Below are 21,460 nucleotides of genomic sequence, written 5' to 3' on the forward strand. Positions count from 1 at the left end.
TGTGGTGGCATGCACCTGTAGTCCCTGCTACTTGGGAGACTGAGGTGGGAGGATGGCTTGAGCCTGGGAGGTAGAGGTTGCAGTGAGCCAAGATCATGCCACTGCACTCCAGCCTAGGCGACAGAGCCTGACCCTCTGTAAAAAACAAAAAATAAAGTAATAAAAGCCAAAATGAAATGGAAGGGTGGTGCTGGGTTTGGAGAGCAGCAGTCCTGCCAGGTGTGGGTCCCTGGAATTGGTGTCTCTTCAGCGGCTCTTCTGCTGTGATTAATTATAGGTTTCTAACGTCCCTTCAGGTTGAATGTGGAGGTTGTTTCCACCCAAGGCTTGACAATAGAGTGCATTTCTAAGACAGATTGAAAAATGCGTTAGTGCTTATAAACTTAGATTTAAAGTCTTTTCCCTCTTCCACTAGTTCACCAAAGGAAGAGGAGTACCTTTTCCACCATACCCTCAATGTTAGGAATTTCTGGACATTCAGCATAACATTGTTTTGTCATGCAACTGGGGAGAGGTAGTCAACTGAAATGTTCCTGCTGGGAGAGTGCTAGGTCTTGATTTAAGTCTTCTTAAAAAAATATTAAATGTAGAGGGGAGGTCTTATTATGTTGCCCAGGCTGGTCTTGAACGCCTGGGCTCAAGTGATTTTTCTGCCTCTGCCTCCCAAAGTGCTGGGATTATAGGCATGAGCCACTGTGCCCAGCCTGATTTAAGTTTTAAGAAGATTGGGCTGGGTGTGGTGGCTTAAGCCTGTAATCCCAGCACTTCGGGCGGCTGAGGGAGGCAGATCACCTGAGGTCAGGAGTTCAAGACAAGCTTGGCTAACATGGCGAAACCCTGTCTCTACTAAAAATACAAAAATTAGCTGGGCTTGATGGCAGTTGCCTCTAATCCCAACTACTCAGGAGGCTGATGCAGGATAATGGCTTGAACTGGGAGATGGAGATTTCAGTGAGCTGAAATCGTGCCATCGCACTCCAGCCTGGGAGACAAGAGCAAAACTCCATCTCAAAAAAAAAAAAAAGAAGAAAGAAAAAAAAAAAGTCTTAAGAAGATTGATCTTAATGAAGCAATTGGGATGTGTCGTCTCAGCCATTCCAGAGAAATATGGAAGAGTCATGGTGTATGGCCAGAATTGCCTATCTTGACAGACTGTTTTTTTGATAAATTATAACAAGAGGGCACAAATATATTTTCAGTGCTTTAAAATCTCAAACAAACAGAAGCAGGGAGATCATCAAAGTGAATCCCCCATGTGCTTAATATTACCAACATATTGCTATTGAATTTTTTCTTGCAATTGGTTTTTCTTACAGTTTTTCATTGGCATTTTTTTTTGGAGTTGCAGTTAAAGGGATTTTTGGATTGGGGGCAAGAATAGAGGTGATCATCTTTTTGGATTATAATTCCGTGATTTGCAAAGAAAGTCTGGAAAGAGATATACCAGGATGTTAACCGTGGGCAGTGAAACTACAGGTGCTTTTTTTTTTTTTTTAACCTTTGCCTACTTTTATTTATTTTATTTCAAGGAGTGCTCATGTCTCTACCTTTCAGAATGTATACAAAGACACTCTAGATTGTTTTATAAAAATTACATTGAAATGTACTTGGTCTTCATTGTCTACAATGCTCATCAGAGTTTAGTCTTCTATCTAATTTTCAAAGTGTTAATTGCCAGGTGCTGTAAACTAGCTTAAAAAGGAGAGAAAAAGATACCGAATTATCTGTAAAGATGCTAGCCTGTTTTGGCTTACCTTATAGCTTATGCATTTTTTTTGTTCCTGCATCGAAGGTGACTGCTGAGGTTGGAAAGCTCTTGGGTGAAGAGAAGGTGGACGCGATTCTTTGCGTTGCTGGAGGATGGGCCGGGGGCAATGCCAAATCCAAGTGTGAGTCATTTCCTGAGTCACTCTTTCATTCTGCTCTGCTCTTTGTCCGGCTGACAAGGATTGGGTGTGGACTAGGTGACAGGCTAGCTGTTTTTCTGTATGTAACCCAGAGGCTTTATAGTTGTTCGGTGAGAGAGTGATTACTGCTCCCATTTTATGCATAAAGAAGAAACCTCCCCTGGAGGACGTGATGAGGGCATTGAGTTTGAGTTTAAAGTAGAGGCAGAATGAAATCAGCATGGTGTGTGCCCTAGCCTCTCAGGGCTTATTGCTACTAGGCATTAGCAGATGTGTAGGAAATGCAGACATCATTAGAAAGTCAGAAGAGGTCAAAATTGAGCTTTTACTAAAGCTAATGCATTTTTCAACTTTTCTTTTCTTTATTTTTTTGTTTGAGACAGAGTCTTGCTCGGTTGCCCAGGCTGGAGCGCAATGGTGTGATCTCAGCTCAGTGTAACCTCCGCCTCCCGCATTCAACCAATTCTCCTGCTTCAGCCTCCCGAGTAGCTGAGATTACAGGCACCCACTACTGGGCCCACCGCCACACCTGACTAATTTTTTGTATTTTTAGTAGAGATGAGGTTTCACCATCTTGGCCAGGCTGGCCTCCAACTCCTGACCTCAGGTGATCTACCTGCCTCAGCCTCCCAAAGTGCTGGACTTATAGGCCTGAGCCACTGTGCCTGGCCCATTTTTCAACTTTTCATTTTGATCATTTCTAAACATACCAGAAAAGTTGAAAGAACAGTGAGTACCTTTATATGCTCCGTCTAGAGTCAGTAACTTTAACATTTGCTGTACTTAGTTGAGCTTGTTTTGTTGTGCCTGTGCACTTTGTGCATTTTTTAAAACTGTTTGAAAGTAAATTTACGCCTCACTATATTTCAGCATGTATCTCCAAAGAATAAGCCCACCCTACATTCTTGTGGTACCGTTGTACCTAAGAAAATTAACAGTAATTCTCTAAGATTAATAATATTAAGCCCATATTTAAATTACCCCAGTTTATTCCATGTTTGTTACAGTTCTTTTTCCCTAACCATATTCCACTCAGGGTTTGCATACTGCATCATGTTGTTTTTAGTCTCTTAATCTAGATTTTTTTTTTAAAGCGCCTGTGATAAGACTTTTCGTCAAGTTCTGGGCAGTTTTCATACAGCGTCTCTCACATTCTGAATTTGTCTGAACTTTTTTTTAAGGTGTTATTGGACTTGTTCCTCTATCCTTGGTATTCCCTGTGAATGGGAATTTGGGTCTAGAGACTCGATTAGATTTAGCGTAAATGTTTTTGAGGTGTGAATTCTTCCTGAGTGATGGTTTGTACCTTATGTTATATCACCTGGGAAGCTCAGCATGTCAGCTTGCCCTACCATAGGGATGCCAACTTTGATGCTTGGTTGAGATGGCAACTACCAGACTTCCATTATAAAGGTATACTTTTCTGTTTGCAGTAATTAGGTCATCTGTGGGATGTGTGGTACTGTGGTATTGTGTGTGAATGTCCTGTTTCCCAAGTATTGTACTTTTTACCCAGTGGTTTTAGGCATTCATTGGTAATCTCTGCCTGAAGCACTTATTCTGTCTGGGGTTAGAAAATGGTAGTTTTCTAATTCTATTATCCCTTCTACGTTTATTAGCCAAAGCCATTTAAAAAGACATTGACATTCTGTGACCCACATGTAAATGTGAGAGTGGTGCTTTGTGAGGTGATCAGGTTAGCAAAACAGCTTGAAAACCTTTTTTATGTGTTTTGGGAGAAGAAATAAATGTGGATCCATCAGTTTTTTTCCTAGTCTTTTTTTGTTTTGTTTTTTTGAGACAGAGTTTCACTCTTGTTGCCCAGGCTAGAGTGCAGTGGAGCGATTTCGGCTCGCCACAATCTCCTCCTCCGCACCGGGTTCAAGAGAGTCTCCTGCCTCAGCCTCCTGAGTAGCTGGGATTACAGGCATGCGCCACCACGCCTGGCTAATGTTGTATTTTTAGTAGAGACGGGGTTTCTCCATGTTGGTCAGGCTGGTCTAGAACTCCTAACCTAAGGTGATCCACCCGCCTCTGCCTCCCAAAGTGCTGGGATTGCAGGTGTGAGCCACCGCACCTGGCCTTTTCTAGTCTTTTGTAGTAGGGAAATGCAATACCTTATCACCTACTGACCCCTCCTATGTCAGAAGGGCATCCTTTTTTGAACTCCAGGTACCACATGCCCTGCAGGTTGCCCAGTTGGTGGTGTGACATATGGTACCACTTGTTCTTCCTTAAGTCTCTGGCAAGGCCAGGGAGTTAAAACAAGTGTGAGGTGGCTATTATTTCAGCTGTCTTTAAAAGAGTCTTTAAAGCTAACGTTAAACTTAAAGCCATAAAATATGTGGCTCAGTAAAAGCCCTCTTTATAGCTGTACAGTAATAGGCCCTTAGATTTTTATCACAGAGAAAACCTGATGTACACATTCAGGTTCTTATTACAAATCTGATACCGTTTATAAAATAAAACAATCTTTGAATTCAAGCCAGTCTAGCAAGTCAGTTAACTCCAGGTTTATTTGCTAAAATTTATTGGTCAAAATTTTGTCAGTATACAGGTAAGGAGGCTGAAACTCAAGTGATCCCATGGCCTGGATTTGAACCCATGTCTCTGACCACTGAGCCCTGCACTGTTTGTGTTAGACCTTGGTATAGACAGGGACCCAACGATCAGGAGGGAGGGCTTGCCTGGGTATGGGGCTGCGTGAGTTGAGCTCACCTTTTGGTTTCTTTCCTGGGAATGCTGGACCCACATGTTTTTTCCCTCAGCTCTCTTTAAGAACTGTGACCTGATGTGGAAGCAGAGCATGTGGACGTCCACCATCTCTAGCCACCTGGCTACCAAGCATCTCAAGGAAGGCGGCCTCCTGACCTTGGCTGGCGCAAAGGCTGCCCTGGATGGGACTCCTGGTAAGCCTTTATTTCCCCATCTGTGAAGTAGGGGTGCTTACATTGTTTGCTGGGGCTGCTGGGCACTTAGATGGGATAAGGACTGTTAAAGGCTTTATCTTCTAAGGTGCTTCACAGATGGATGGATTTTGCTTTCTTTGGGGCCTGAATCATTTTAGGAAGAAGAGTTCTGATCTTTTTGTTTGCCTGTCCTCATGTTTATGGTGGTTAGGGAACATTGTGACCTGGTACCCCCGTTTATTTATCTGTGATCTGCACTGGAATGAATGGTGTAGTGGATATTCATTAGTTAATACACGTGTACTGTTATTATTATTACATTGTATCCATGTGTTCCAGGGAAGCATCTTAGCAGCTGGAAATAGCATAGGTTTTAGAATGAGAAAGGTTTGTTAGTTTGGCCAGCACGGTGGCTCATACCTGTGATCCCTGCACTTTTGGGAGGCTGAGGCAGGAGGGTTGCTTGAGCCCAGGAATTCAAGACTAGCCTGGGCAACATAGTGAGACCCTGTCTCTACATTAAAAAAAAGACAGAGAAGAAAGGGTTGGGGGAGGATTATTTACTGTAGATGTGTGACCTTGAACCAGTTCTTTGGTCTCTGATGAGATGTCTACTGTAGTTTCCTTAATTGTAAAATAGTGACAGTAAATCTAACTTGAAGAGTGCTGTAAAACTGTAGAGGTGTTGATATGTAGAAAGTGCCCAGCACATGGTAGGCACCTGTAAATGGAAAGTCTTACTGTTATTCACAATAAATGATAGGTCTTACAGTCACTCTTTTCATTTCACGTATATTCTCACTTTAATCTCATCAGTATTATCTTTTTCAGTTTACAGGTTAGGGGACTAAAACTTGGAGAGCTAAGTAACTTGTCTGGGTTTGTGCAGTAAGAAAGTTGCAGACTTACTTGAACCAGAACCCTGATCAATTACTAATTGTGTGTTTTTTCCATTATGTCATTCCTTTTGCATTTTTTACGACCTGTATTAGTTTGCTTCGGTAGCCACAGACTGGGTGGCTTAAACAACAGAGATTTATTTTCTGGTAACTCTGGAGGCTAAAAGCCTGAGATCAAAGTATCTGCTTGCTGGTTCCTTCCGAATCCTCTTTTCTTGTAGATGGCTGCCTTCTCCTTTTGCCTGCACATGGTCTGGTTCCTTCCATATCCTGTTTTTTTTTTTTTTTTTTTTAGACAGAGTCTTGCTCTGTTGTCAGGCTGGAGTGCAGTGGCCCGATCTCGGCTCAGTGCAGTCTCTGCCTTTCAGGTTCAAGTGAATCTAATGCCCAGATTCCTGAGTAGCTGGGACTACAGGCGTGTGCCACCACACCCAGCTAATTTTTGTATTTTTTGTAGAGATGGGGTTTCACCATGTTGGCCAGGATGGTCTCAATCTTGACCTCATGATCTACTCGCCTCGGCCTCCCGAAGTGCTGGGATCAAAGGCACGCGCCACCGCACCTGGCCTGAATTCTCTTTTCTTACAGATGACTGCCTCCTCCTTTGTCTGCACACGGTCCTCCCTCTGGGTGTTTGCGTCCTCATTTCCCTCTTGTAAGGACACTAGTCATATTGGACTAGGGCCCACCTTAATGAGCTCGTTAAGACCTTCAGATATAGTCACATTCTGAGGTACTGGGAACTAGGACTTCAACATATGAATGTTAGGGGGCTGCATTTCAGCCCGTAACACTTGGGGATAGGGCTAAATGAATTTAAGTAGGGGTAGAAAGGGGAGCACAGGGAGGCAGGAAGTGTCTACCTCAACTACCTAAGTTTAACTCTTCTTTAAAAAAGAAGGGAGCTTTGTTTTTGACTCTTTTGTAAGTGGTAGAAACCTTGGGACCCTTCTCATTTATTTACTTTTTTAGAGACAGGGTCTCTGTCACCCAGGCTGGAATGTAGTGGTATGATCATAGCTCACTGCAGCTTGGAACTCCTGGGCTGAAGCAGTCCTTTGCCTCCTGAGTAGCTGGGACTGTAGGCACACACCGCCATGCCTGGCTAATTTTTGTATTTTTGGTAGAAACAGGTGCTATGTATTTTTTGGTAGAAACTAGCTATGGTGCCCAGCCTGGGCTCAAATTCCTAGCTTCAAGTGATGCCCCTGCCCTGGTCTCCCAGAGCACTGAGATTATTGGCACGAGCTGCTATACCAGGCCCCTTCTCAATTTTAATGCACCTCACTGAACTGTGAGGTTGTGACTATTAGCAAAACCTTGTCTCTCATTTTCTTCTTCCATTTCTTAGAGCATGTGATGTTACAAGTCCATGGCTATAGCAATCAGTAAAGCTATGTAAATGTTAGCTGGTTGGTTGAGATCTGATTTTTATTTAAGGTGACATGGAGCAGAGGCACTAGGAAGTAAACAGAGAAATGGGTCATAGCTTGACAATTTAAAAAAAAAAAAACCCTAGGACCGAAAGACTGATTTTTCTAAATGACAGAAGAGTCTCCTGCTTTCCTTTGGTTTGCCAGTATCCTTTGATTACAGTTTGGGTCGTGGTTAAGGCTGCAGGCTCTGGAACCATGTGTGTTGGTCTTCTGTTAAGGTTCTGCCACTTACTGTGACACATTTGGCAAGTTACTTCACCTTTCTGAGCCTCCGTTTTGTCATCTGTAAAATAAGCTTCAATAGGCTGGGTGCCGTGGCTTATACCTGTAATCTCAGCACTTTGGGAGGCCGAGGTGGGTGGATCACGAGGTCAGAAGTTCGAGACCAGGCTGACTAACATGGTGAAACCTCATCTCTACTAAAAATACAAAAATTAGTTGGGCGTGGTGGTGTGTGTCTGTAATCTCAGCTATTCAGGAGGCTAAGTCAGGAGAATCACTTGAACCCGGGAGGCAGAGGTTGCAGTGAGCAGAGATCACACCACTGTACTCCAGCCTGGGCAAAAGAGCGAGACTTCTCTCAAAAAAAAAAAAAAAGGTTAAATAATGTCTCCTTTATATATATGCTGGTTGTGCCTTGTAAATGTCTTAATGGATCTAAATGAATGAGAAAGTTATTACAGAGTCAACAGTAAGTGAGTCATTATTATTATTTACTCCAGGCTTAGTTCTGCCCAGCTATTCCTGCCTCAGGTGTTAACACGTTTGTTTATCTTTAACCCCTTAAGTTAGATTTTGTTAAACTATTAATAATTTGAGTCATGAGATCTTTTAAGTGTGCTGTAGACCTCAGCAAAATTGGGGAAATTGATCTACAATTTGAAAGTAAATGATGAATCAGGCTTATTAGTCCCTCAAACTCAAGAAGATTTGTTCACAAGTGAGTTTGTCACTTAGAAGGATACTGAGAACACCTCAGCCTCCTATTTCCAAGATTGTATTTGTAGACTGTCTTCTGTAGGATACACTGTATTAAAATGGTAGTCACTTTGTTTACCATTAAAGGTATCTGGGCTGTGATTGGATATCAGTTTTGGGGGACCACAATGATCAATTTGGAAGTGTTGACCATAGTGAAATGCGCTTTTTCCATATCTTGCAAATAATCTTCTTTGTGTGCCCCAGGAAAGGTGTCATTCTGTAGAATTAAGCCATTACAGTTGCTATTTGCTCATTTCTTTCCTTCATCAGAGTCCCTCCGCTTGTGTTTTTGAATGGAGTGAAGAGAGGGCTCTGGGACTTTGAGGACCAGGGTTGGATTAATGAGCACTTACACCCTCGTTTATTTTAATTACTGAAGGGTTCGTTATGTTTTTATACTGCCCCCTGATTAAACAGAGAAGCTAGGGATGGTGAAATACTCTTCTGGTGCTTCCAAATACCTGAGACCTTGACCTGTTTTGCAATTTGAGGTTGTTATTGAAGCCGTTTTGTGATTGGTTCCTTGGCTGGGCTGTGATCCTCCCACCTTCTGCTGGACTTGTGATACCTCCACAGCAATTGCATTTTAAACTGTGTGTGCCGAGGATTTTAGGGAGCCTGCTGACCTCTGGAAGAAATAGTGGTTTTCAGTAGGTGGAGGGGTTTTCAGTGACTAACCATTCCTTGTTGCTGTGATAGCAGTGTTTAGTGAGCAGCTACCATTGGGTGCAGTGGGGGAACACAAAGAGGAAAGAGACCCCATCACTGCCACATGCTGTGGGGCAGAGGGAAACCCACCCTAATAAAAGGCATCCCTTGCTTCAGTCAGCAAATACTCATTGAATAGTGGGAGAAAAGGAAGACCAATAGGTAGCAGGTATACACAATGTCAAAATTTGCTCAAATGGTACACCCTAAACATGTTTAAGTTTATTGTATTTCAGTTATATCTCAGTAGACTTGGCAAAAAAGGAAAACATTTTTTTAGGCCTCTATCTGCTGGATGCTAGGCTTGTTGGGCTAAGCCCGATCTTATCTCATCACCAAAGGTATCTGTCAAGTAGGTGCTATTAATTTCTCTTGATTACACAGGAAAAAACCCAAAGTTCAGTGATTTTAGGTGCCTTGTCTAAGACAACCTGGTTAGCGAGTAGCAGATTGTTCTGAATAATAAACTGGTTAGTAATTAATACATAATTATAATCAGTAATTATACTAATTACTGATAATGTAATTATATTGACAATTATATAATTATATTGAGAAAATTTTGTTTTGTTGAGGGTGCTGATTCCAATAGGGTCTTGGAAAAGGACCTGCTTTGACAAATAGAGCTTATGGGAAAAGATGAGAAGGTACTGTATTAGTTTTTATTTAAATAAGGTAATTAATCAATTTTTAAATTGGAAAACTAGCCAATGCATGTAGTAAAAATTCACATGGCACTAAAAGAAACACAGTGAATAGGAAGAGTCTCTCCTAGTCACACCCCTGGTCTCTACGCACTTGCTCCCCAGGCCCAGCTACAGTGATGGCTTCTCGGGTGTCCTTCGGGAAGCATTCTGTGCACATTCTGGTGTGCGTCCATGCCACGCTTATATACTTTTAAAAAAGCACCATAATTTGGCGAGGCACGATGGCTCCTGCCTGTAATCCCAGCATTTTGGGAGACCGAGGCTGGCAGATCACCTGAGGTCAGGAGTTCAAGATTGGCCTGGCCAACACGGTGAAAACCCCCTCTACTAAAAAATACAAAAATTAGCCAGGTGTGGTGGTAGGCACCTGTGTGGTCCCAGCTACTTGGGTGGCTGAGGCAGGAGAACGGCCTGAACCTGGGAGGCGGTGGTAGCAGTGAGCTGAGATCGTACCATTGTACTCCAGCCTGGCGACAGAGCAAGACTCTGTCTCCAAACAAACAAAGAGGCCGAGGTGAGAGGATTGTTTGAACCCTGGAGGTCAATGATGCAGTGAGCTGAGATCGCATTGTTATATTCCAGCCAGGGCAACAGAGCAAGACTGCCTCAAAAAAAGCCCACTATAATTTGATGATTCAATAGAGGCTTTTTCTGTGCCTTGCTCTTTTCACTTCATCATAGATTAAATAATTTAAAAGTTAGCTTGTCTGGAATATCGAGAAACTGATGAGCTCCTGAGAATCACCTACCATACTTTGAACGAACAAAGCTACCAGTTTGTTCTTTCATTCCCACAGTATTTGAGTGCCCACCATTTAACTAAGCCGCACTATCCTCCTTCCAGAAACCTACCTATTGGTCTTTTCTGAAAGCAATGAATAAAGTATTTATTTATTTAATTTACTTTTTTTTTTGGAGATGGAGTCTGGCTGTGTCACTCAGGCTGGAGTGCAGTGGCGTGATCTTAGCTCACTACAGCCTTAAACTCCCAGCCTCCAGCCATCCCCCTACCTCCGCCTTCTGGGGAGCTGGAACTACAGGCACATGCCATCACGCCTGGCCAATTTTTAAAATTTTTTGTGGAGACAGGGTTTCACCATGTTGCCCAGGCTGGTCTCGAACTCCTGGGCTCAAGAGATCCACTTGTCTCAGCCTCCCAAACTGCTGGGATTACAAGCCTGAACTACCTCACCTGGCCAAATAAAGTACTTATTGAATGCCACCTTTTGGTTTGGGATACATTGTTAAACAGAACAATAAAAATCCCTGCCTCTGTGGAACTTACTTCTGGGAATGAAAGAGCCCTTTGGAGTTTATGAGATGTGTCATGTTTCACATCGTCTTCAGGAAAGCCTATGACCTGGGCATTGGATCCCATTTAGCAGGGAAGAGCCAGAGGCTGAAAGAGCTGCTCGCCCAAGTTGCAGTGGTGAGGAATCTCCTGGGTGCTAAGCTCTGGCCTCAAAGTCCAGATTCTGGGTTCTTTCTGGTGTGCTGTGCCATTCCTCAGAGCCAGGAAGCTGCCCTGTGTTTCTTCGTCTTTCTTACACTGAGCCCAGGGATTTCCACATGGAAGAGACTCCATTGCAGGGGAAGGGGTGAGTGGGTTTTGACACCCGGGAGCAGGTGGACCCTGGCAGCCCCTTTCCAGGCTCTGGCTTTACAGGCAGCAGAGTGCTGGCAGGTTGGTTTGATGGTGTTAAGGCCAGATTTGTTACCATGCCGGCATGTCACAGTCCTTCCATCGCTGATAAGGAAGGAAATGCCCTTGATGGGCCACAGATGACTGCTTGATCTGAAGAGGAATCGTCCATTTTAATATTAATAATGATGAGCTGGGAGAGGGGGAGAAATGTCACCCCCTGCCTGCCCCAGTCACTGGGAGAATATCTCCCTGGCAAGGTGCTGAGCAAAGCCCCTCCTACACCAGGCTGGGCTCCCTCCGCCCTGATCAGGTCCTGTGCATGCCCTCCATGGTTTCCAAGACCCTTCCTGGATGCGGTCTCCCTCCATCCTCAGCATAGCTCTGTGAATAAATTGTGATCTGCCAGGAGCGGTGGCTCATGCCTGTAATCCCAGCACTTTGGGAGGCTAAGGCAGGCAGGTCAGGAGGTAAGGAGATTGAGACCCTCCTGGCTAACACAGTGAAACCACATCTCTACTAAAATTACAAAAATTAGCTGGGCGTCTGTGGTCCCAGCTATTTGGGAGGCTGCGGAGGTCGCAGTGAGCCGAGATTGCGCCACTGCTCTCCAGCCTCGGTGACAGAAAAAAAAATTGTGTTCTGAGTTACCACTCGCATTTACAGATGAAGAAGCAGACCCACAGAACTTGGGATTTTTTTGGTGGCTAGAAAAGCAGGAGTTAGGTCTGCACTTTTTGAATTCCAAGTTGATGGACCTTTTTTGCCGTCTGAGGAAAAAGAGTTGCCGGTGACTTGCTCAAAGTTGTGAATGACAGCAATGGCCAGGTTTGAGTGTTCCTCTGTCCTCAGTACCATATGAGGGAATTTGTTGGGAAAAAACCCGATCAATAGGAGTTTTATGAGTTGGTATAAGTAAGGAGGACACTGGAAGTATACTCCAAAGCAGCGTCTCTCCCAGGAGGGTTTCATGGGGCAATGGAGAGGGAAGAGGGTGTGTCATTGCATGTAGAGGAGGGGTCTCAGTGGCACAGGTGCAGCGAGTCATCACGCCAGCACATAGTCACATGTTCTGGTAATGGAAGCTCCTTTTGGAGTGGAGACTGTAGCATGGTAATGAGGAAAGTCCACTTAGGTTCATCTCTAAGTTTCTGGGGTCTCTCGGGAGCTGATTTCCTCTGACTAGGTGACTGCCTTCCATGTGAGGTATGGGAAAAACCAGGCTGAAGGGCAGGAGGCTGTGAAACAGGCTGATTGTTCAAGCTGATGAAACTCCTATAGTCCCTGGAGACCCTCCCTGTCCGCTGCACTTGTCCATGGTATTTTATTTGATTGTTGTATTATCCTTAGGATTTGGGATTGTCATTCCCATTTCACAGAAGGGGAAACCAAGGATTCCAAGGTTTAGTAGCCTCTCCCAGTGTCAGTCACTAGCAAGCAGCAGAGCCTGCACACGAGCCAGGTAGTCGGGTTCCAGGGCACATTACTTCTATTGATTTGATGGAAAACACTCATGGAGTGCCTGTCCTGTGCTGAGGGTATGCTCAGAATTAAGTACTCTATTCCTGTGTGCCCTAACGAGCCCCTCTGGATCACACCTGAGTTTATTCCGATAACGTGATTAGTAGGTTGGGGCCCCTCAGGATGGGGCTATTTCCTAGAAAGACCAAGTGATTAGGAGGTTAGAACTTTCAGCTCTACCTACCGACCTCCTGGAAGGGAGCTGGGCTGGAGGTTAAGCTGTATAAAAACTTCCAGATGTGGTGAGCATCTGGGCTGAACACACGGAGGCGCAGGGAGGGTGGCGTGGCTGGAGCGGCATGGAAGCTCCATGCCCACCCCATCTCCTACCCTGCTTCTGTGTCATTCCACCTGGCTGTTCCTGAGTTGTATCCTTTATAATAAACCAGTAACTGGAAAAAAAAAGTGTTTGCTTGAGTTCTTTGAGCCATTTTAGCAAATTATCGCACTTGAAGAGGGGATTGTAAAACCCCTGATTTATAGTCAGTCAGAAGTGTAAGTGGCCCAGGACTTGTGATTGGCATCTGAAGTAGGGTAGGTCTTGTGAGACCGAGCCCTTAAATCAGACTGGAGTGTAGTGATATGACCATAGCTAATTGCAGCCTTGACCTCTCCCAGGCTCAAGTGAACCTCCCACCTCAGCCTCCCGAGTAGCTGGGACCACAGGCACATAACACCAGGCATGGCTAATTTTTTAGAAATGGGGTCCCGCTATGTTTCCCAGGCTGGGCTTGAACTCTTATGCTCAAGGAATTCTCCTGCGTCAGCCTACTAAAGTGCTTGGATTAAAGACATGAGCCACTGCACCTAGCCGGGGGTTCTAACTGAATTATCAGACACCCAGTTGGTGTCTGGAGACTTAGAGAATTGACTGTGTTGGAAAACACCTCAAACCTACTTTACAGATGCAGCAACTGAGGATTAGAGAGGTTTTGGGAACTTGCCCAGAATTTCTTTAGTTGTAAGTGAAGGAACTGGGATTTGAATATGTGTAACTTGACTTGAAGGGTTGTAGTCCAAATGACGGCTTGATTTTGCTGTCCCATGGCATACCTCTGTGTGCCAGGTGCCCACAAGCATTTCATGATCTAAGGGTTCAGAGCCCAGTTCTTGCTTGGGCTTTACCCTCTCCATCAGCTTTGGCACAAGTCTGTGTGTGAGCCTGGCATGTACTTAACCTTTCTGAGTCTCGGTTTCCCAAGAATAAAAATAAGATCAACTTTCTGGCTTTTGTAATAAATGTTAAGTGTTAAGTAGGTACACTTGAAATGTCATGTCCTCTTCACTTTCTCTCCATAAATGTTCATTTAACTTTTCTTCCTGGCCTCTTCCGGACCCTGGCACACTGCACCCTGGACACACTGGTAGCCTGTGTGAAGCCTGTGTTCTTGGAAACTGGCCAGAGGCCATAACTCCCAACCCACCTGTTCCCATCCCCTCTTTCTCATGGCTCGCTGCTGTTTTTTGGTGGAGGTTGTTTGCGGGTGTGCGGCCTGAAGGAGGCCAGATGCAGCTATTTATAAAGTTTTCAGGGAATAGAGATGCTCAGGAGAAGATTGCATATCCTTGTTGTCCCCCTGGTGCACCAGTGGTCACTGAGCCATCTTCTCCCCATTTCCCAGGTATGATCGGGTACGGCATGGCCAAGGGTGCCGTTCACCAACTCTGCCAGAGCCTCGCCGGGAAGAACAGCGGCATGCCGCCCGGGTCAGCCGCCATCGCTGTGCTCCCGTAAGTGCTGGGGATTCCCTGGCCGCGCCCACCTCTCCCCACTGCTGCGAGTACCGTTTGTCTGACTGTAGCTTTACACCAGGGACCTGTGTGCCCCCTCACCTCGGGCTCTGAAATGCACCAAAGACTCTTAAGATACTTATTATTGTTTGAGTTGCTGTTACAAAATACCTTAGACTGGGTGATTTATAAATAGCAGAAATGTGTTGCTTACGGTTCTGGAGACTGGGAAGCCCAAGATGAAGGAGCCAGCAGATTTGGTGCCTGGTGAGGGCTCATTCCTCATAGATGGTGCCTTCTGTATGTGCTCGCGTGGTGGAAGGGGCAAATGGGTTGCCTCCAGCTTCCTTTGTAAGCATGCTAATCTCCTCCTAAAGCCCCAAACCTCTCCTGCAGACCCCACCTCTTAATATGATCACCTTGCAGATTGCGCTTGGTGTATGAGGGTCTGCCCACGGCAGTCCTTCTTCAAGTTTTGGGTTCTCCTGGGCTGTCCAGAATGTTTGATTGGTGGGTAGGATGAGTCTGTCTTTTTTGCCATTTTTTTTTCTTCTCCATTTCTTTTCTCCCTCATCATTTCTTCCTTTAAAATCAGACTACACATTTTATTTTTTGATATGTAGCTCTGTCTTTCAAGTCATTATGTGGGGGGTGTGTGTGAGAGAGAGAGAATATGGGACGCTGTTGGAGGTGTTTCTGCTGGTCATCGGGTCCCAGGCAGAGGCACCTGCTTTGGAGGAAGGCTGTTTCTTCTCACTGGAAGGCTTCCAGCACCAGCAGGCTTGCCTCTTGCCTGTGGTCCTATAAAGGGATGCAGAGACTGTCGAGACTGCACTGATTGCCTTTATAGTTCCCTTTTCGTTGTGAGGTTCTGTGTGTGATTCTGTGACATGACTCCCACAGCTTTTTTTGAATGATTCGAATGATTCCTGAGGCCTGAATGTTCTTGGGAGATTCATGCATATCTAAATTCTATATTCTCCTGCCAAAAATCTTAAGGTTTTGTGGAAAATGGCCACATATTTAAAAATTTAGTATTTCAGCATTCTCATATTTAAAATTATATTACTACCTTAAACCCTTAGAAATGAGTCTGTTGCATGTTAGGAAGTGAATAAAGACACAGCGGCAAAGTAGTTTAACTCGGTGAAGCTTTTGTTCTGTTCTTATCTGCCTAAATGGTGAGCCACAGCTCACCTTATTGAATTATGCTCAGATGTGGCCTTTGCTAGCGGGGACAGCTTCCTGCTCTCTCTGCTTATCTTCCTGTCTGATCTTTCCATGTAAATGTCACCCTCGGTGCCAGAGGCTCTAGGTAGTCATGCTGTATGTTTGCATTTTCCTGGCTGAGGAGGACTGGGCGCCTGTTGTTATAAAGGAGAGGCATGAATGACATGCTTATCTGTGTCCATTGCAGGGTTACCCTGGATACCCCAATGAACAGGAAATCAATGCCTGAGGCTGACTTCAGCTCCTGGACACCCTTAGAATTCCTAGTTGAGTGAGTATTGCAATCATGTCCACGACTGAACAGCTTCTAGCCCCCATTCTCTGCCCGCTGTCGTCCAGAGGACAAGCCCGTGTTCCTGTGGATCATCAACTGGGGTGGTCTTGGGAGGTCTCCGGGCCTCTGAGGATGTATGGCATATCAGGCGGAATCTCAGGGTAGCTGGACTTGGAGACAGGAGGCAGCAGCGTGGTGGCGTGGGTAGTGCCGACATGAATCCTGGCTCCCTCCCTCACCACTGGCCACACTGAGCACATTATTGACCTGCCAAGGCCTCAGTTTCCCCGCCTGTATCATGAGGTCCATCATGTTTGTTAGGAAGGTTACATGGGATAGCGTGCGCTAAGCACTCGGCACAGTGTCTGGCCATAGTGAGTGCTCAGTGATCCCCAGCTGCATCTTGTATTGTTACTGCTGTGATGAGGTGCCTCCATGGGAGAGGGGGACAGCAGGTAGATGGCCTGGGGCACATGTCTGAATCAGTGCCGAGCTGTAGACTCACAGAAAATGCCCTGTATTTCCGAAATGCTTTTCACTCATTTGTGAATATGGGTGACGTTTGAAAGCTCATGGGCCAGAGAGTTGAATTGCTCTTTTGTGTTTACTTAGTTATCAGTTCCCCTAGTTAGTAAGCATGTGTTCATTGAACACCCACTATGGGCCAGGTGCCGCCCTCAGCCCTGGGGACATGGTGAGGATGAAGATGGGATCCCTGCCCTCATGGAGCAAGGGGGGGTGGAGAAAGTCAAGGTGACAGCCTGTCCCAGCAGTGCCTCTGTGTAAACTGCTTTGATGACTGTTTGTAAGAGATGTTTGTGAAGTTAGCAGTGTGCTTCTGGCCTGATGTCACAATCTCATTTAAATTAAATCAAAGAAATTTGGGACTTGTATTTTATGTTTGAAACATGTACTTATAGAGCACTTTTTTTTTTTTTTGGAGACGGAGCCTTGCTCTGTCCCCCAGGCTGGAGTGCAGCGGCACCAATTTGACTCACTGCAGCCTTGGCCTCCCTGATGATTCAAGCGATTCTGCTGCCTCAGCCTCCCGAGTAGCTGAGACTGCAGGCACGTGCTACCATGCCTGGCTAATTTTTTGTATTTTTAGTAGAGACGGGGTTTCACCATGTTAGCGAGGATGGTCTCGATTTCCTAACCCTGTGATCTGCCCGCCTTGGCCTCCTAAAGTGCTGGGATTACAGGAGTGAGCCACCGTGCCTGGCTACCAAGCACTTTTTATGTACCAGTCAGTATTCTAAGCACTTCACAACTCTTATCTTATTTAATGTTCATAGCAAACTATGAGGGAGAAGCTGTCATTTTTGTTTAAGGCTTAGGGACTTGGAGGGCTGGCAGGGGGCTAAGTCACTTGCCTAAAGTCACACAGCACAGCCAGGATCTGACACAAGCTGTGTGGCTACGGAGCCCGTGGTCATAACTGGTGTGCTGACAGTTATTTCCGTGTATGCCTGGAATCATGCTTAATGATTGATTTGCAGGAAAAAAAAATGGAAGTTTAGAGGAAATCAAGCTTTGAATTGTGTTTGCATCTGAATTTCTTTTTAAAGGCTGATACTCCCAACCACACTTGAGACATTGATCTAAGACCTAGACTCTAGATGGAACATGTGGGGTCTTGTGTCTGAACTCATGTTAGCCATGTGAGCTAACTCACGTTAACTCTGTGAGCCACAGACCCGCAGAGCATGGGCTGTCACATGCACCCTTTGTTCTAGAGATCACATCCACCCATTTGTGGCATTTGAAAACTCTCAGAAAAATTGGGATAAAGTTTACTTTGAGATGTCTGTGAGCACATCCTTCCTCTACCATCCCTGGTTAGAATGGCGTTCTCTCCCACCTATCCACGCTGCAGACGAGGGTGAAGGAGAAGTAAGACCATTTAAAACATGCGTAACCAACATACAAAACCCTACACATCCAAACAGCACTGGTCTTTCAGAGTCTTCCCTCACTGAGCCCTGCCCTGTCCCCAGAGATGAGGCCATGACACATGACAGTACTTGAGAGAGTTTTAGCAACATTTTGTTTTTTGAGCCCATGTGCGTAAATGGGCTCGTTCAAACCCCAGAGTGGGAGCCTGAGTGACTGGATCTTTAAACATCAGCACTGGCCCAGAAGGTCACAGATGGCACCAGGAGTATCCCAAGAAGGAACTGCTGAGCACTTTGCAGTTCATGAAGGTCCGCAGTTCATGAAGGTCTGAAGTCCCAGCTGGTGAATTGTTGAAATGGATGATGTACTGAAATGGAAATGCTTTGTGTTAAAAAATTATCATCTACTTCTTGTTTCTTGTGAATTTCTTTTGCCTTTTTTCATTCCTGTCTTCTTAGAGGGCATCTTTTTGACTGCCTGCCACGACTGGAGTTACTTGCTCCTCTCCTCAGATTTGTGAAATGTCCCTGTTACTGTATTTAACATTTTATTGTAGTAGTCTGTTTTTTTGTATCTCTTTTTCCATTGTTTGGTGCAGCTGTGGGTACTCATAAATGTTTGACTAAAAAAATGGCAGATAAATGAATTCTGTTTCTTTCATAAATTTCTGAGAAAGTAGTATAGCAAAGTATTGTGCATATCTCTGTCTCTTCGAATGAACTAATTAAAATCTTTAAAACAATTTTTTTTTTTTGAGACAGGGTCTCACTCTGTCACCCAGGCTGGAGTGCAGTGTCAAAATCACGGCTCACCCCAGGTTTGATCTCCGGGACTCAAGCAGTCATCCCACTGCAGCCTCCTGAATAGCTGGGACTACAGGCTTGTGCCATCATGCTCAGCTATTTTTTGTAGAGGTGGGGTTTCACCCTGCTGTCCAGCCTGGTCTCGAACTCCTGGGTTCAAGTGATCCACCTGCCTCAGCCTCCCAAATAGCTGAGATTACAGGCATGAGCCACCACACATGGCCAAATTCAGATCTTTTAAAAATCATGAAAGAATTACAACAATGTAGAAAAAGACCAAAATTAAAGTTAAACTCATGCCAAATCTTGCTACTCAGATAATAATGAGTATACCACTGAACTCACTGGGGGCCTGGGTATGTGTCCATCATGCCTAGTGGCTTTTATACATATATTTTTTATTATTTTTTAGAAATGGGGTCTTGCCATTGTGTCTGGGCTGGTCTAAAACTTATACCTGAGGTCAAGCGATCCTTCCGCCTTGGCCTCCCAAAATGCTGGGATCACAGGTGTGAGCCACAATGACCGACCTTTAGTGGCATTTATTTATTTAGAGACAGAGCCTCACTGTGATGCCCAGGCTGGAGTGCAATGGTGCAGTCTTGGCACACTGAAACCTCTGCTTCCCGGGTTCAAGTGATTTTCCTGCCTCAGCCTCCCAAGTAGCTAGTATAACAGGCACACGCCACCACACCTAGTTCTTGTATTTTTAGTAGGGATGGGTTTCACCATATTGGCCAGGCTGGTCTTGGACCTCCCAAAGTGCTAGGATCACAGGTGCGAGCCACGGCACCCAACCCTTAGTACTTTTAAACAGTCGCTTCTGTGCCACCCCTTCCCTCCACCCGCTAAGCCGTCATCACTGTGAATGTCAGCGTGTGCCCAGATTTTTGGTTTGAGAATGTAAGTAAAAAAAAAAAAAAAAATTTCTTTTCTGTTCCAGAACCTTCCATGACTGGATCACAGGGAAAAACCGACCAAGCTCAGGAAGCCTAATCCAGGTGGTAACCACGGAAGGAAGGACGGAGCTAACCCCGGCGTATTTTTAGGCCTCATCTCGGTGCTCCTGTGAGGGGCTTGCCAAAAACGTCACTAACCTATCTCAGCGTGGCCTTGTCTAGCCCTGCGTTTTCTGTAACCCCAGTTTGTGGTATGAGATAATGAGTCCTATTTTTCTGTCACCTAATGTGCATTTGCTCTTCTAGGACAGCGTAATACATTTATGTGAAGTAAAAGCATGTGAGACTGGCGGCCTGCAAATAGCACCTGTCAATCCGTGTAACTGCGTAGGGAGGTCTCTGCATAGCCCCTGCTATATTGGTGTCATGTTGGATTGCCTTTGAGACTGTTTATCTGTCCTTGACAGTGGCTGTCATCTTGACTACTTTGTTGATTTGTTGGTATTGGGGACATTTTGAAGGCTGAATTATTTTTGAATGTCATGTTTATATCACAGATGTAGTTTTTGCAGCCTTGAATTAAACTGCCTTAAAACTCCTTTTGTGGTATAAGCAAAACTCCGTGGACTCTGCCCTGGTATCCTTTTCCTGTGTGATTACCCTGTGTTCTCTGGCCTAAGGTTAAGTGTGCAAGATAACTATTTGTGAATATTCAGAATGTTGTTCCTAATAAATGCACTTCGTTTATCGTGTTGTCTGTCTTTAATCAAATCACATCTTATATATAGCAGTCATAGATGAGTGTGTTAGAATCATGGATTGCTTTTAATCTGGTGTTTTCGGAAGTGGGTGGATTTAAATCCTGAAATAAATATTTCAGCATAAGAACACAGGCCTGATTCTACCTTGGACATATCAAAATCTGGGCTTGGGGGGATGGCCCCGTGCATTTAGAAGCAGCTGTCCACATATGGCCAAAGTAGGCTGTCCTGGTTGAGAACTAGTAGTGGTCTAATCCAACCTGATCATTTTACAGATGAGGAAACTGAAGCCCAGAGAGACATTACCTCATCACCAGCAAGTGGCAGAACTAAGCCCAGATCTCTAGTCACCAGACAGTTGCTGTTTTTAAAGGCCTTTATCATGTATTTTCTTTGTTTCTTTTTTTAGTGAGGGGAAATTCACATAAAATTAGCCATTATAAGGCTAATTTTAAGTATTAAAAGTTAAGTAGGTGAGTAGTTCAGTGGCCTAGTGGTATTTAGCACATTTACAGTAATGCATAATCACCAACTCTGTGTACTCCCCAAACATTTTCATCACCCCCAAAGAAAAACCAGTGTTCTCTGAGCAGTTCCTCCCCATTCCCCTTCCCTAACCCCTGCAATCACCAATCTGCATTTTGTTTCTGTGAATTAATTCTGGTTTTTTTTGAGTGTTGCTCTTTCTTGCCCAGGCTGAAGTGCAGGGGCATGAACATGGCTTACTGCAGCCTTGACTTCCTGAGCTCAAGCAATCCTCCCACCATGGCCTCTGCAGTAGTTGAGACTACAGGCACGTGCTGCCACGCCCAGCTATTTAACAAGTTTTTTTGTATAGATGGGGTCTTGCTATGTTGCCTGGGCTGGCCTCAAACTCCTGGACTCAAGCAATCCTCCCACCTTGTCTTCCCAAAGTACTGGTATTACAGGCATGAGCCACTGCACCCCGCCTGTTCTGGGTATTTTGTATAAATGGAATCAATGTGTGACCTTTTGTGTCTGGCTCCTTCCACTTTGCTTAATGTTTTCCATGTTCCTCCGCATTGCATCATGTGTCAGTACTTTATTCCTGTTTGTGGTGAAGTAATATTCCGTTATATGTATCTACTGCAATTTTGTTTATTTACTGATCTGTTGATAGGCATTTGGGCTGTTT

At 44.8% G+C, this 21,460-nt stretch overlaps 1 protein-coding gene across 1 annotated transcript in view; it reads left to right on the forward strand.

Annotated features, from left to right (window-relative positions):
• The window catches only part of QDPR (quinoid dihydropteridine reductase), a 25,937-nt gene extending 5,647 nt beyond the window's left edge, over positions 1 to 20,290 (forward strand). Inside the window, exons 3-7 of the mRNA XM_017540591.1 lie at positions 1,793 to 1,889; positions 4,676 to 4,816; positions 14,333 to 14,441; positions 15,859 to 15,942; positions 19,588 to 20,290. Of these exons, the coding sequence (XP_017396080.1) occupies positions 1,793 to 1,889; positions 4,676 to 4,816; positions 14,333 to 14,441; positions 15,859 to 15,942; positions 19,588 to 19,693 (537 nt within the window). The 3' untranslated portion in view covers positions 19,694 to 20,290. The remainder of the gene's footprint in view (positions 1 to 1,792; positions 1,890 to 4,675; positions 4,817 to 14,332; positions 14,442 to 15,858; positions 15,943 to 19,587) is intronic.
• The last annotated feature ends 1,170 nt before the right edge of the window (positions 20,291 to 21,460 follow it).

This window comes from Cebus imitator, unplaced genomic scaffold (genome assembly GCF_001604975.1).
Source record: "Cebus imitator isolate Cc_AM_T3 unplaced genomic scaffold, Cebus_imitator-1.0 Scaffold127, whole genome shotgun sequence".
Taxonomy (NCBI): Eukaryota; Metazoa; Chordata; class Mammalia; order Primates; family Cebidae; genus Cebus; species Cebus imitator.